General features: G+C 44.4%; 2 protein-coding genes across 2 annotated transcripts; one reads left to right on the top strand and one right to left on the bottom strand.

Annotated features, from left to right (window-relative positions):
* Positions 1-385: 385 nt before the first annotated feature.
* Positions 386-15220, bottom strand: LOC149970092 (nucleoporin SEH1-like). Its single transcript, XM_090228609.1, is given in 10 exon segments — positions 386-2035; positions 2038-2140; positions 8842-8995; positions 10065-10219; positions 10455-10595; positions 11369-11467; positions 12079-12290; positions 12472-12618; positions 12786-12836; positions 13179-15220. Coding segments are annotated over 10 exon segments (1260 nt in total). The 5' UTR covers positions 13290-15220; the 3' UTR covers positions 386-1948.
* On the top strand, positions 3825-7108 carry LOC149970093 (uncharacterized). Its single transcript, XM_090228638.1, has 6 exons — positions 3825-3829; positions 3979-4122; positions 4195-4338; positions 4375-4518; positions 4627-4734; positions 4807-7108. The coding sequence occupies exons 1-6, from the start codon at positions 3825-3827 to the stop codon at positions 5654-5656; spliced, it is 1395 nt and encodes a 464-aa protein (XP_090084764.1). The 3' UTR covers positions 5657-7108.

Consider the following 15220-nt stretch of genomic DNA (forward strand, 5'->3'; position numbering starts at 1 on the left):
GCCCAGGGCTTTCAGATCAGAATCCAGGCTCAGACCATGTGATGCCTCTGGATCACTATGTATTATTGTAAAGGCAGATTCACATGGTAGTCAGTCATAGATGACACATTGTGAGTGTAAAGGATGATTCACATGGCAGTCAGTCATGGATGACACATTGTGAGTGTATAGGCTGATTCACATGGTAGTCAGTCATGGATGACACATTGTGAGTGTATAGGATGATTCACATGGTAGTCAGTCATGGATGACACATTGTGAGTGTATAGGCTGATTCACATGGTAGTCAGTCATGGATGACACATTGTGAGTGTAAAGGATGATTCACATGGTAGTCAGTCATGGATGACACATTGTGAGTGCACACGTGCATGGGATACACAGCTACATTGTATAACAGCGTTGGGTTTTAATGTTAGTGTGGTGATGGTATAGGCAGTTATGACATTTCAATGAGCATTTATTCTTTCAAATCTCTCATATGCATCGACTAGCCCCCATTTCATTAATGCAACAACATTAGGCTTGAAATTAAACACACACACACACACAGGAATAACACACGCAGGAATTACACCCATATGAATAACACACACAGGAATTACACCCACATGAATAACACACAGGAATTACACCCACACAGGAATTACACCCACACAGGAATTACACCCGCTGGAATTGCACCCACATAAATTTCACCCGCAGGATTTACACCCGCACGTGAATTACACCCACAGGAATAACGCCCACGGGAATTACACCCACATGAATTACACCCACATGAATTACACCCACGGTCTTGTAAAGACACATTCCAACACAGTGATGTGAGTTTGAACCACAGGCACCGTAGTAAACCAGCATGCTGGTTTTTAATTAAATAAAAACCAAGATCAAATATATCTAGAGAATCATCACTCACAACTCTGGGAGACTACATCTGGGCCGACTGCCAGGGAGGCAGACTGTCAGACTGTCAGTCAGCACTAGGGCTGTTTACATATGGAGGGACTATCGTAAACAAAATGTCTAAGAAATCATTTTACATTTTTGCTCATCAAGATTCACTGGTTTTATGCACCAACCAAACTGTTCTGGGAGAGGGGAAGGTCTTCTTCTGATTAGTCACTAAGAAGAAGAGTACCCTCCCAGTCAGCCGTATTCAGGCAGGGTGTTGAGGGGTCTGGAGGGTCAGTGGTGTTCAGGCAGGTTGTTGAGGGGTCTGGAGGGTCAGCCAGGGTGTTGACGGCTCTAGAGGGTCAGCCGTGTTCAGGCAGGATGTTGAGGGGTCTGGAGGGTCAGTGTTGAGGGGTCTGGAGGGTCAGTCGTGTTCAGGCAGGGTGTTGATAGCTCTAGAGGGTCAGTGTTGAGGGGTCTGGAGGGTCAGTCGTGTTCAGGCAGGGTGTTGAGGGGTCTAGAGGGTCAGTGTTGAGGGGTCTGGAGGGTCAGCCGTGTTCAGGCAGGGTCAGTGTTGAGGGCTCTAGAGGGTCAGCTGTGTTCAGGCAGGGTGTTGAGGGGTCTAGAGGGTCAGTAGTGTTCAGGCAGGGTGTTGAGGGCTCTAGAGGGTCAGTGGTGTTCAGGCAGGGTGTTGAGGGCTCTAGAGGGTCAGTGGTGTTCAGACAGGGTGTTGAGGGCTCTAGAGGGTCAGTGGTGTTCAGGCAGGGTGTTGAGGGCTCTAGAGGGTCAGTGGTGTTCAGGCAGGGTGTTGAGGGCTCTAGAGGGTCAGTCGTGTTCAGGCAGGGTGTTGAGGGCTCTAGAGGGTCAGTGGTGTTCAGGCAGGGTGTTGAGGGCTCTAGAGGGTCAGTCGTGTTCAGGCAGGGTGTTGAGGGCTCTAGAGGGTCAGTAGTGTTCAGGCAGGGTGTTGAGGGCTCTAGAGGGTCAGCCGTGTTCAGGCAGGATGTTGAGGGCTCTAGAGGGTCAGTCGTGTTCAGGCAGGGTGTTGAGGGCTCTAGAGTGTGAGTACAGTCTGTGCAGGGACAGAGGGGATTGGGGGGGCTGGCCATGGATGGCCATTGGGGACTGGGGGAGCTGGCTGTGGGGGCTGAACTGGGCATCAGAGTGCTCTATCAGAGAGGGGGGGGGCAGCAGGTGGCCGTACCTGGACCCTGCCCTGGGGGCATCCAGAGGGGGGAAGAAATACCTGAAACAACAGACAGGAACAGGGAACAGACAGGAAACAAGACAACAATGGGATACAAAGAAATAAACAAAAACAGAGAAATGAGAGGTGAATTAAAATAGGAAAAGGGGGGACGTGAACAGGCTACGGCAGCTGTACAGAACTGGCTACGGCAGCTGTACTGAACAGGCTACGGCAGCTGTACTGAACAGGCTACGGCAGCTGTACTGAACAGGCTACGGCAGCTGTACTGAACAGGCTACGGCAGCTGTACAGAACAGGCTACGGCAGCTGTACAGAACAGGCTACGGCAGCTGTACAGAACAGGCTACGGCAGCTGTACAGAACAGAAAAGGGGGAGGGTAAGGAGGTGCAGAAGACAGCAGAACTAACAGGAGATACTGTATTCAGCAGAACTAACAGGAGATACTGTATTCAGCAGAACTAACAGGAGATACTGTATTCAGCAGAACTAACAGGAGATACTGTATTCAGCAGAACTAACAGGAGATACTGTATTCAGCAGAACTAACAGGAGATACTGTTTTCAGCAGAACTAACAGGAGATACTGTATTCAGCAGAACTAACAGGAGATACTGTATTCAGCAGAACTAACAGGAGATACTGTATTCAGCAGAACTAACAGGATATACTGTATTCAGCAGAACTAACAGGAGATACTGTATTCAGCAGAACTAACAGGAGATACTGTATTCAGCAGAACTACCAGGAGATACTGTATTCAGCAAAACACAGACACATTAACACAACAGAAGACACAGTATTCAGCAGAACTAAGAGAATATACTGTATTCAGCAGAACACAGACACATGAACACATCAGGAGACTATGTGGTCAGGTATTCAGCAGAACTAACAGGAGACGATGTGGTAAGGTATTCAGCAGAACTAACAGGAGACGATGTGGTCAGGTATTCAGCAGAACTAACAGGAGACGATGTGGTCAGGTATTCAGCAGAACTAACAGGAGACGATGTGGTCAGGTATTCAGCAGAACTAACAGGAGACTATGTGGTAAGGTATTCAGCAGAACTAACAGGAGACGATGTGGTCAGGTATTCAGCAGAACTAACAGGAGACGATGTGGTAAGGTATTCAGCAGAACTAACAGGAGACGATGTGGTCAGGTATTCAGCAGAACTAACAGGAGACGATGTGGTCAGGTATTCAGAAGAACTAACAGGAGACGATGTGGTAAGGTATTCAGCAGAACTAACAGGAGACGATGTGGTCAGGTATTCAGCAGAACTAACAGGAGACGATGTGGTCAGGTATTCAGCAGAACTAACAGGAGACGATGTGGTCAGGTATTCAGCAGAACTAACAGGAGATACTGTATTCAGCAGAACTAACAGGAGATACTGTATTCAGCAGAACTACCAGGAGATACTGTATTCAGCAAAACACAGACACATTAACACAACAGAAGACACAGTATTCAGCAGAACTAAGAGAATATACTGTATTCAGCAGAACACAGACACATGAACACATCAGGAGACTATGTGGTCAGGTATTCAGCAGAACTAACAGGAGACGATGTGGTAAGGTATTCAGCAGAACTAACAGGAGACGATGTGGTCAGGTATTCAGCAGAACTAACAGGAGACGATGTGGTCAGGTATTCAGCAGAACTAACAGGAGACGATGTGGTCAGGTATTCAGCAGAACTAACAGGAGACTATGTGGTAAGGTATTCAGCAGAACTAACAGGAGACGATGTGGTCAGGTATTCAGCAGAACTAACAGGAGACGATGTGGTAAGGTATTCAGCAGAACTAACAGGAGACGATGTGGTCAGGTATTCAGCAGAACTAACAGGAGACGATGTGGTCAGGTATTCAGAAGAACTAACAGGAGACGATGTGGTAAGGTATTCAGCAGAACTAACAGGAGACGATGTGGTCAGGTATTCAGCAGAACTAACAGGAGACGATGTGGTCAGGTATTCAGCAGAACTAACAGGAGACGATGTGGTCAGGTATTCAGCAGAACTAACAGGAGACTATGTGGTAAGGTATTCAGCAGAACTAACAGGAGACGATGTGGTAAGGTATTCAGCAGAACTAACAGGAGACTATGTGGTCAGGTATTCAGCAGAACTAACAGGAGACGATGTGGTCAGGTATTCAGCAGAACTAACAGGAGACGATGTGGTAAGGTATTCAGCAGAACTAACAGGAGACGATGTGGTAAGGTATTCAGCAGAACTAACAGGAGACGATGTGGTCAGGTATTCAGCAGAACTAACAGGAGACTATGTGGTCAGGTATTCAGCAGAACTAACAGGAGACGATGTGGTCAGGTATTCAGCAGAACTAACAGGAGACGATGTGGTCAGGTATTCAGCAGAACTAACAGGAGACGATGTGGTCAGGTATTCAGCAGAACTAACAGGAGACGATGTGGTAAGGTATTCAGCAGAACTAACAGGAGACGATGTGGTAAGGTATTCAGCAGAACTAACAGGAGACTATGTGGTCAGGTATTCAGCAGAACTAACAGGAGACGATGTGGTAAGGTATTCAGCAGAACTAACAGGAGACGATGTGGTCAGGTATTCAGCAGAACTAACAGGAGACGATGTGGTAAGGTATTCAGCAGAACTAACAGGAGACGATGTGGTAAGGTATTCAGCAGAACTAACAGGAGACGATGTGGTCAGGTATTCAGCAGAACTAACAGGAGACTATGTGGTCAGGTATTCAGCAGAACTAACAGGAGACGATGTGGTCAGGTATTCAGCAGAACTAACAGGAGACGATGTGGTCAGGTATTCAGCAGAACTAACAGGAGACGATGTGGTCAGGTATTCAGCAGAACTAACAGGAGACGATGTGGTAAGGTATTCAGCAGAACTAACAGGAGACGATGTGGTAAGGTATTCAGCAGAACTAACAGGAGACTATGTGGTCAGGTATTCAGCAGAACTAACAGGAGACGATGTGGTAAGGTATTCAGCAGAACTAACAGGAGACGATGTGGTCAGGTATTCAGCAGAACTAACAGGAGACGATGTGGTCAGGTATTCAGCAGAACTAACAGGAGACGATGTGGTAAGGTATTCAGCAGAACTAACAGGAGACGATGTGGTCAGGTATTCAGCAGAACTAACAGGAGACGATGTGGTCAGGTATTCAGCAGAACTAACAGGAGACGATGTGGTCAGGTATTCAGCAGAACTAACAGGAGACGATGTGGTCAGGTATTCAGCAGAACTAACAGGAGACGATGTGGTCAGGTATTCAGCAGAACTAACAGGAGACGATGTGGTCAGGTATTCAGCAGAACTAACAGGAGACGATGTGGTAAGGTATTCAGCAGAACTAACAGGAGACTATGTGGTCAGGTATTCAGCAGAACTAACAGGAGACGATGTGGTAAGGTATTCAGCAGAACTAACAGGAGACGATGTGGTCAGGTATTCAGCAGAACTAACAGGAGACGATGTGGTCAGGTATTCAGCAGAACTACAGATCTGTATTGTTATTTACTGCTGCTCTTTGTTTTTCTAACCGCATACTTAAAAAAAAATTAGGTATTTTCTTAAAACTGCTTTGTTGGTTCAGGGCTTTTAAAAATCAGCATTTACCTGCTGTATTCGGGCACATGTGACAAACACAACTTGATCTAAAATAAAGCAACACCTATTAGGAGTAAGTATTGCCGAAGCAGTGGCATCCTGGTCCATGCATGGTCACCAGGGTGCTCGCTGGTCAGCGGGCTTTAGGTCAACAGTACGCAGGCTGGTGGAGTGTCTTCAGGGCAGTCAGGCTCCGCAGGCGAGGGCTAAAGGGGATCCTCTGGCCGTTCCTGTGTGCATGCAACAAGCAGCATCCATCACGTCCAATAGACCACACAGGGATGAGTCCTTATTGAAAACGGGACAATAATACGCAAGCAAACTATTTCATTTTTTTTAAATTAGATGAAATTGTACAAAACACACAGTCGTCAACAAATCACAATACGATGCATTTTTTTTTTATCAAAGATTGGACAGGAGTACAGAAAAAGGTTGTCATTAAAAACAGAGAAACGTAACACCATACAATGTAACAGGTTAGCAGAGGCCTTTCAGAACGGAGAGGATTTTAAGGCAGAATAGTCACCTCAAGTGAGGGATAATTAGGCTTTTCTTATGAACCATTATACAGTACTAGGAGTATAATGTCTGGAAACTGAATGTTGATGTACTGTACAGGAGTATAATGTCTGGAAACTGAATGTTGATGTACTGTACAGGAGTATAATGTCTGGAAACTGAATGTTGATGTACTGTACTAGGAGTATAATGTCTGGAAACTGAATGTTGATGTACTGTACTAGGAGTATAATGTCTGGAAACTGAATGTTGATGTACTGTACCAGGAGAGAGAGTATAATGTCTGGAAACTGAATGTTGATGTACTGTACTAGGAGTATAATGTCTGGAAACTGAATGTTGATGTACTGTACTAGGAGAGAGAGTATAATGTCTGGAAACTGAATGTTGATGTACTGTACCAGGAGAGAGAGTATAATGTCTGGAAACTGAATGTTGATGTACTGTACTAGGAGAGAGAGTATAATGTCTGGAAACTGAATGTTGATGTACTGTACCAGGAGAGAGAGTATAATGTCTGGAAACTGAATGTTGATGTACTGTACCAGGAGAGAGAGTATAATGTCTGGAAACTGAATGTTGATGTACTGTACTAGGAGTATAATGTCTGGAAACTGAATGTTGATGTACTGTACTAGGAGTATAATGTCTGGAAACTGAATGTTGATGTACTGTACCAGGAGAGAGAGTATAATGTCTGGAAACTGAATGTTGATGTACTGTACTAGGAGAGAGAGTATAATGTCTGGAAACTGAATGTTGATGTACTGTACTAGGGTGGAATATTGAATATAAACTCAGCCTTGTGTGTGTTATTAAAGCACTAGCATGTTCACCAGCCTTCAGTCATTATTTCATTCAGATTAATTGCAGATTACCAGCAGGTTAATAGGGATTATTACCAGATTATATCCCAGATGCTCCTACAACATGTTCACCAGCCTTCAGTCATTATTTCATTCAGATGAATTGCAGATTACCAGCAGGTTAATAGGGATTATTACCAGATTATATCCCAGATGCTCCTACAACATGTTCACCAGCCTTCAGTCATTATTTCATTCAGATGAATTGCAGATTACCAGCAGGTTAATAGGGATTATTACCAGATTATATCCCAGATGCTCCTACAACATGTTCACCAGCCTTCAGTCATTATTTCATTCAGATGAATTGCAGATTACCAGCAGGTTAATAGGGATTATTACCAGATTATATCCCAGATGCTCCTACAACATGTTCACCAGCCTTCAGTCATTATTTCATTCAGATGAATTGCAGATTACCAGCAGGTTAATAGGGATTATTACCAGATTATATCCCAGACGCTCCTACAACATGTTCACCAGCCTTCAGTCATTATTTCATTCAGATGAATTGCAGATTACCAGCAGGTTAATAGGGATTATTACCAGATTATATCCCAGATGCTCCTACAACATGTTCACCAGCCTTCAGTCATTATTTCATTCAGATGAATTGCAGATTACCAGCAGGTTAATAGGGATTATTACCAGATTATATCCCAGATGCTCCTACAACATGTTCACCAGCCTTCAGTCATTATTTCATTCAGATGAATTGCAGATTACCAGCAGGTTAATAGGGATTATTACCAGATTATATCCCAGATGCTCCTACAACATGTTCACCAGCCTTCAGTCATTATTTCATTCAGATGAATTGCAGATTACCAGCAGGTTAATAGGGATTATTACCAGATTATATCCCAGATGCTCCTACAACATGTTCACCAGCCTTCAGTCATTATTTCATTCAGATGAATTGCAGATTACCAGCAGGTTAATAGGGATTATTACCAGATTATATCCCAGATGCTCCTACAACATGCAAAGATTATGGAAACGTTTTGGTAATTATTTTATATATTGAAAATATGAACGTTTATTATTTATCAATATGCCCTCCAAACATTCTACACATGCTATTTATTATAAGATTACATCAAAAGAGTAAATTATTCAAATTAGCAAACCTGTATGTTTGGCCCTGGTATGCAAATGTATTGAAAGTATGACAATTTCCAGGGCATTATGTGAGGACGACAGACATCTGTAATAACTCATCTCAAATGTTTAAAAAATATATCAAAATAACATTCATGTTCCAATCAACATAAAACTGTGTCAATAAACAATTACCAAAAAATGATTGTACAATCCAAACGTCAGTCTGCTGTTGTACGAACATTAAAAAACTGTTGCAAATAGCCCTCCCAAACACGCCTTTTATGACGAGCAGACAGACCTGCCACGGGGAGCGGGCCTACGTGCTGGGTCTGGCCTGCTGGGCCTTGCCACAAGCCAAGCTCTTTGCATGAGCGCAACACACAGTGTCAGTCAGGCCCAGGGAGGGAGGGGGGGGGGGGGGGGGGTGTCAGCGCTGCAGTGTCAGTCAGGCCCAGGGAGGGGGGGGGGGGGGGGGGGGGTGTCAGCGCTGCAGTGTCAGTCAGGCCCAGGGAGGGAGGGAGGGGGGGGTGTCAGCGCTGCAGTGTCAGTCAGGCCCAGAGAGGGTAAAGCAGTGAGGCAGTCAGTCGCCAGCTCTGGCCGGCCGACAGAAGGCAAGGCCTCCTACCTTCCTGCAGCAGAGCCGTTCAGTGCATTCTGGGAGGTCTGGACAGCGGACCCCACCATGGTATTCATGGCACCGGGTTGTCCTGACGACCCGTTGACTGGACTTCCGTCTCCCTTCAGGATGCCTGTACACTTCCAGTTGTCCATATAGTTGGCTGGGGACCAGAAGATGGGAACCAATGAAACAGTGTAAATGTGTGGGGGACTTTACACGGTTCACGAGTAGACAGCCACTTCTATTTCCCTTCAGCTAAACCATTGGCTTTGAAATGACTGAATAGACTTTTAGCCCGGTCCCAAACCTGTTGGTGCTGCCGGGCCAACTAGTGGTCATTGTCAAGCTGCAGCGTAGAATGACATAATAAACTAGTGAAGTCAGTTAAAAGATGCTCTCAAACGTTTAACATTTTAGCCTGAAGGTTTGAAAGGCTGAAACAGATCCCTGCACTACGTCATCCATTCTGTTTTGTGCACTACGTCATCCATTCTGTTTTGTGCACTACGTCATCCATTCTGTTTTGTGCACTACGTCATCCATTCTGTGCACTACGTCATCCATTCTGTGCACTACGTCATCCATTCTGTGCACTACGTCATCCATTCTGTTTTTTGTGCACTATGTCATCCATTCTGTTTTTTTGTGCAGACCTGACCAAATACACATAGAAATATAAGTTATAGATCTGTTATTTTCTATGCTACCCGGTCTTGAATGTGGTGTTTTCGTGTCTTTTACTTTTGTACACCAGCTTATGGTTATGGACAATATTTCACCGTGATTTAGATGGTACCATTATTACATTATAGTCGCTTTGGTCACAAACAGAAAGTAATCAAACTATTAGAATTTCAGCAACCAGGAAATGGAGCGATTTCTCCATAGTACATCTTCTATGATCCCAGAGTGGATCGTTAATAGGATCTCTGTGTTTCAGTCTATACTAGATAGATCACCTTTTCAGTCTATACTAGATAGATCACCTTTTCAGTCTATACTAGATAGATCACCTTTTCAGTCTATACTAGATAGATCACCTTTTCAGTCTATACTAGATAGATCACCTTTTCAGTCTATACTAGATAGATCACCTTTTCAGTCTATACTAGATAGATCACCTTTTCAGTCTATACTAGATAGATCACCTTTTCAGTCTATACTAGATAGATCACCTTTTCAGTCTATACTAGATAGATCACCTTTTCAGTCTATACTAGATAGATCACCTTTCCAGAGTCGGACACAGCCGTCGTCTCCTGAGGAGGCCAGCAAGGTGCTAGTGATGTTCCAGGAGACTCTCCACACCTGGGAGTTGTGGTTGTCGAACTGGGCCACGATCTGAACCTCAAATTTAGTAGGGCCTGTTGAGCTGCTCTCCTTACTGTCAGACGAGAGAGAGAGGCAGAACAGGTCAGTATAGCATATGGACACGGTACAGGCTCTGAACGGCTGTGATCTGCTACTTAGACAATACAGCAAGTCTAAAAATATATATACAGCTAATATCTATTAGACAACTCAATATGTACTCCTAGAAGTCAGAAAACGTTAGTAAAAAGTGTAAAAATATATATATATAAATATATATAAATAAAAATCGCCATTTATACACTCACCGCAAAGGTACCAACTTAAAGATCCGAACATCTTTGGTTGCTATGGCGAGCACGTGGAAGGACCGCCCCAGGTTCGGGGAGAAGGCTATGTCGTGCACTGCATCAGTCACCGTCATCAATGTCTCGGCTTTCGCATATTTCCTGATCAAAGACAGAGAATTCCCCTCTTAAAGTAGAGGAGTCTCTGACAACATGATAACGTGAACTAAAAGACCAGACTTGAATAATACTAGAACATACAACGACTACAACATAAAACAATAGAGAAGCTTTATTTCTCCCAAGGGAACTGGGGGTTCATGTAACCATCTGCTCCACCTGTATAATGTCATAGGACTGACCTAGTGTTGTCATTATACTAATAATGTAATAGCCTGGTAATAGGACTGACCTAGTGTTTTCATTATACTAATAATGTAATAGGACAGACCTAGTGTTTTCATTATACTAATAATGTAATAGCCTGGTAATAGGACTGACCTAGTGTTTTCATTATACTAATAATGTAATAGCCTGGTAATAGGACTGACCTAGTGTTTTCATTATACTAATAATGTAATAGGACAGACCTAGTGTTTTCATTATACTAATAATGTAATAGGACTGACCTAGTGTTTTCATTATACTAATAATGTAATAGGACTGACCTAGTGTTTTCATTATACTAATAATGTAATAGGACTGACCTAGTGTTGTCATTATACTAATAATGTAATAGCCTGGTAATAGGACTGACCTAGTGTTTTCATTATACTAATAATGTAATAGCCTGGTAATAGGACTGACCTAGTGTTTTCATTATACTAATAATGTAATAGGACTGACCTAGTGTTTTCATTATACTAATAATGTAATAGGACTGACCTAGTGTTTTCATTATACTAATAATGTAATAGCCAGGTAATAGGACTGACCTAGTGTTTTCATTGTACTCGTAGATCTGAACCTTCCCACCGTACATCACGTTGCTGTCATCACTTCCCACTGCTATCATGGGAGGGTGGGCGCGAGAACTAAGGAGACAATGACAGTTATTAAACTAGGTAACATGTTAATAGGCATCAATACAATAGCCCATCAGTATCTACAGCTGCTGATAAATAGACAGTTATTAAACTAGGTAACATGTTAATAGGCATCAATACAATAGCCCATCAGTATCTACAGCTGCTGGAGAGCTCCAACTGCATTTTCACAGCAGTGGAACACTCAAGTAACAGTAACATCTTGAGAAACTCTACAGCCTTCAAACTCAACTCTGGACCTCGAAGCCAGTGTCACTGCATTTTATCATTGTTCTAATTTAGACCGGGGACACCAGCAATTCATTATCAGGTAGAACAGAAAACCAGCAGGCTCTGGACCTCGTAGGGTCAGAGTTGAATACCCAATGCTATAGAGAATGTAACACAGGGGTGTAACAGCGTGTGCTGTGTACAATCAGCTACATCAATGAACACTTTAGTTCATTGGACACTGTGTACAATCAGCAACACCAATGAACACATTAGTTCATTGGACACTGTGAACAATTGACAAATAAAGTGATATTAATCTTAAAAATGACTGACTGGTTTCACCTGGAGTGAATTGGGCCTAAATCTATGGACTCCGTGAAGCTGACCTGGAGGGGTTCCAGGAGATACAGGAGCAGCTGAGTTTACAGGAGATCTCGTGCTGCAGAGACCACTGGCTGAGGTTCATCACGTCTGGAGCCTCGTAGACCCTCACCACCCCGTCTGCTGAGCACGTGGTCAGCATCAGACCCATGTGTTTAGGAGCAAACTTCACGTCCGTCACCGACGTCCTGCTGTCCACCAGAGTCGTCCTCTTTATCTAAGCAGAATGAGAGTTTGTTGCTGATACTGCACACCAAGGCACATGTCTCTTTGACCCAATAACTTGGGTCAAAGAATCACCTCACAGCAGTGGCTGGATAATAGCCTGGTACAAGATGGGCAGGAGAATACAAATATATGTGGGACCAGGCTCGTAGCTGAATGTCCAGGAGTCTTACCCAGTGGCTCTGCCCCCTCTGTTTGTCATTAGACTCCCCAACTATCTCCTCCCACACAGCGGCTGTCCGGTCAAAGGAGCAGGAGGCCAGCACCTGTCCAAACTCAGGGTGGGCCCATGTCACCCTCCATACTGACCCGCTGTGTGTCTGCAAAGACGAGTCAATAACAAACCTTCATTCTACAGACCATTTCATGTTTGAATAAGCAAAGAAAGTAATTTCAAAAGAGAGGGAGAGAGAGGAGCTACAATTCAAAGCAAATACTTTAAAACACACTTTTAAATCTTGGAGTGTAAGAAATAAAACCGACTTGCCTTCCAGCTGGCAGTGCAGTGCCACTCCCCACTTTCACTCTTGTCCCAAACCTGAAGGATGCAGAACATTGACAATGGTTCACTAAAGCAAGCTCTGGTTACAGTCTGGGCATTTTGTTTACATCCTAGCTAGCATAGCAAGCTAGCTGCATGGCTTGCAAACTAGCTAGTTAGCTTAGTTAACGTTAGCTAGCTAACTGTTTTAAAACTGCAAATATTATCAGTGAATTATTTTTCTCTAAAAGTGGGTAATATTAATCAAGTAAACTAGATAGCTGCAGTTAATTTGGTTACTGAATTAGCTGTTTAGTTCCATTTCAATAAGGTAAAGAGTTAGCTAGCAAGCTAGCCTGCTACTAGCTAGTTAGCTTAGCTCACTCGTTTTTTTTTTACCTTGACACTTTGGTCACTTGAACACGTTGCCATTCTCCGGCCGTGAAAATCGTAGGAAACATCGTGGATTAGATCTTTGTGATCTGCTGCAATGCTACGAGCCACAAACATGTTTATTTTAGTAGTTAAGTTATTTCCCCCACTGAGCCTCTCCTTCTCAGAACGGATGCTGCTGTCATGTGGCCTCGGCTCCCAGTGTTCACACTTCACATGGTGACCACAAAGAGGCGTAAAAACCCTTGTATTTGCTAGATTCAATCAAGAGAGTGTAGCTACGCTAAAGAAACTTCACTGGTTATGGGTGCCGGTCTTTAGTACTAATTTAAAGCCATAAAAACCTTATCATCAATAAAAAAAAATTAACGTCCTCTCACTGTCAACTGCGTTTATTTTCAGCAAACTAAACATGTGTAAATATTTGTATGAACATAACAAGATTCAACAACTGAGACAAACTGAACAAGTTCTACAGACATGTGACTAACAGAAATGGAATAATGTGTCCCTGTCAAAATCAAAAGTAACAGTCAGTATCTGGTGTGGCCACCAGCTGCATTAAGTACTGCAGTGCATCTCCTCCTCAGGGACCGCACCGGATTTGCCAGTTCTTGCTACTCTTCCACCAAGGCACCTGCAAGTTCCCAGACATTTCTGGGGGGAATGGCCCTAGTTCTCACCCTCCGATCCAACAGGTTCCAAACGTGCTCAATGGGATTGAGATCCGGGCTCTTCGCTTGCCATGGCAGAACACTGACATTCCTGTCTTGCAGGAAATCACACACAGAACGAGCAGGTGGCATTGTCATGCTGGAGGGTCATGTCAGGATGAGCCTGCAGGAAGGGAGGAGGATGTCTTGCCTGTAACGCATAGCGTTGAGATTGCTTGTGTAACAGTATAACTTTAGACGGTCCCCTCGCCCATACTCGGGCGCGAACCAGGGACCCTCTGCACACATCAACAACAACAGTCACCCACGAAGCATCGTTACCCATCGCTCCACAAAAGCCGCGGCCCTTGCAAAGCAAGGGGAACTACTACTTCAAGGTCTCAGAGCAAGTGACGTCACCGATTAAAACGCTTTTTAGCGCGCACCGCTAACTAAGCTAGCCGTTTCACATCGGTTACACTTGCAGTGACAACAAGCTCAGTCCAATGATGCTGTGACACACCGCCCCAGACAATGACGGACCCTCCACATCGATCCCGCTCCAGAATACAGGCCTCGGTGTAACGCTCATTCCTTTGACGATAAACGTGAATCCGACCATCACTCCTGGTGAGACAGGGGGTTTGTGCCCATAGGCGACGTTGTTGCAGGCGATGTCTGGTGACGACCTGCCTTACAACAGGCCTACAAGTTCTTAGTCCAGCCTCTCTCAGCCTATTGCAGACAGTCTGAGCACTGATGGAGGGATTGTATGTTCCTGGTGTAACTCAGGCAGTTGTTGTTGCCATTCTGTACCTGTCCCACAGGTGTGATGTTCGGATGTATCGATCCGTTCACGCAGATGAGCAGGGACCCTGGGCATCTCTCTTTGGGTGTTTTTCAGAGTCAGTAGAAATGTCTCTTTAGTGTCCTAAGTTTTCATAACTGTGACCTTAATTGCCTACCATCTGTAAGCTGTTAGTGTCTTAACGTCTGTAAGCTGTTAGTGTCTTAAACCCTCCTTCCACATCATACGCCTTCTCCACGTAAAAAAAAATACAGCTACAACAGTCTTCTTGTTCACCTGAGCCTTCCTGACCTCTGCTTCTAAGCAGAGCACTGGGTCCATAGTTCCCCTCCCCTTCCTGAATCCACTCTGATGTAGCGATACTAACCCACTGCTCTCCAGGAAGTAAGCACTGGGTCCATAGTTCCCCCCCCCTTCCTGAATCCACTCTGATGTAGCGATACTAACCCCCTGCTCTCCAGGAAGTAAGCACTGGGTCCATAGTTCCCCTCCCCTTCCTGAATCCACTCTGATGTAGCGATACTAACCCACTGCTCTCCAGGAAGTAAGCACTGGGTCCATAGTTCCCCTCCCCTTCCTGAATCCAC

Source organism: Oncorhynchus mykiss, unplaced genomic scaffold (assembly GCF_057628025.1).
Source record: "Oncorhynchus mykiss isolate SJ-2025 unplaced genomic scaffold, ASM5762802v1 scaffold93, whole genome shotgun sequence".
In the NCBI taxonomy this organism is placed as follows: domain Eukaryota; kingdom Metazoa; phylum Chordata; class Actinopteri; order Salmoniformes; family Salmonidae; genus Oncorhynchus; species Oncorhynchus mykiss.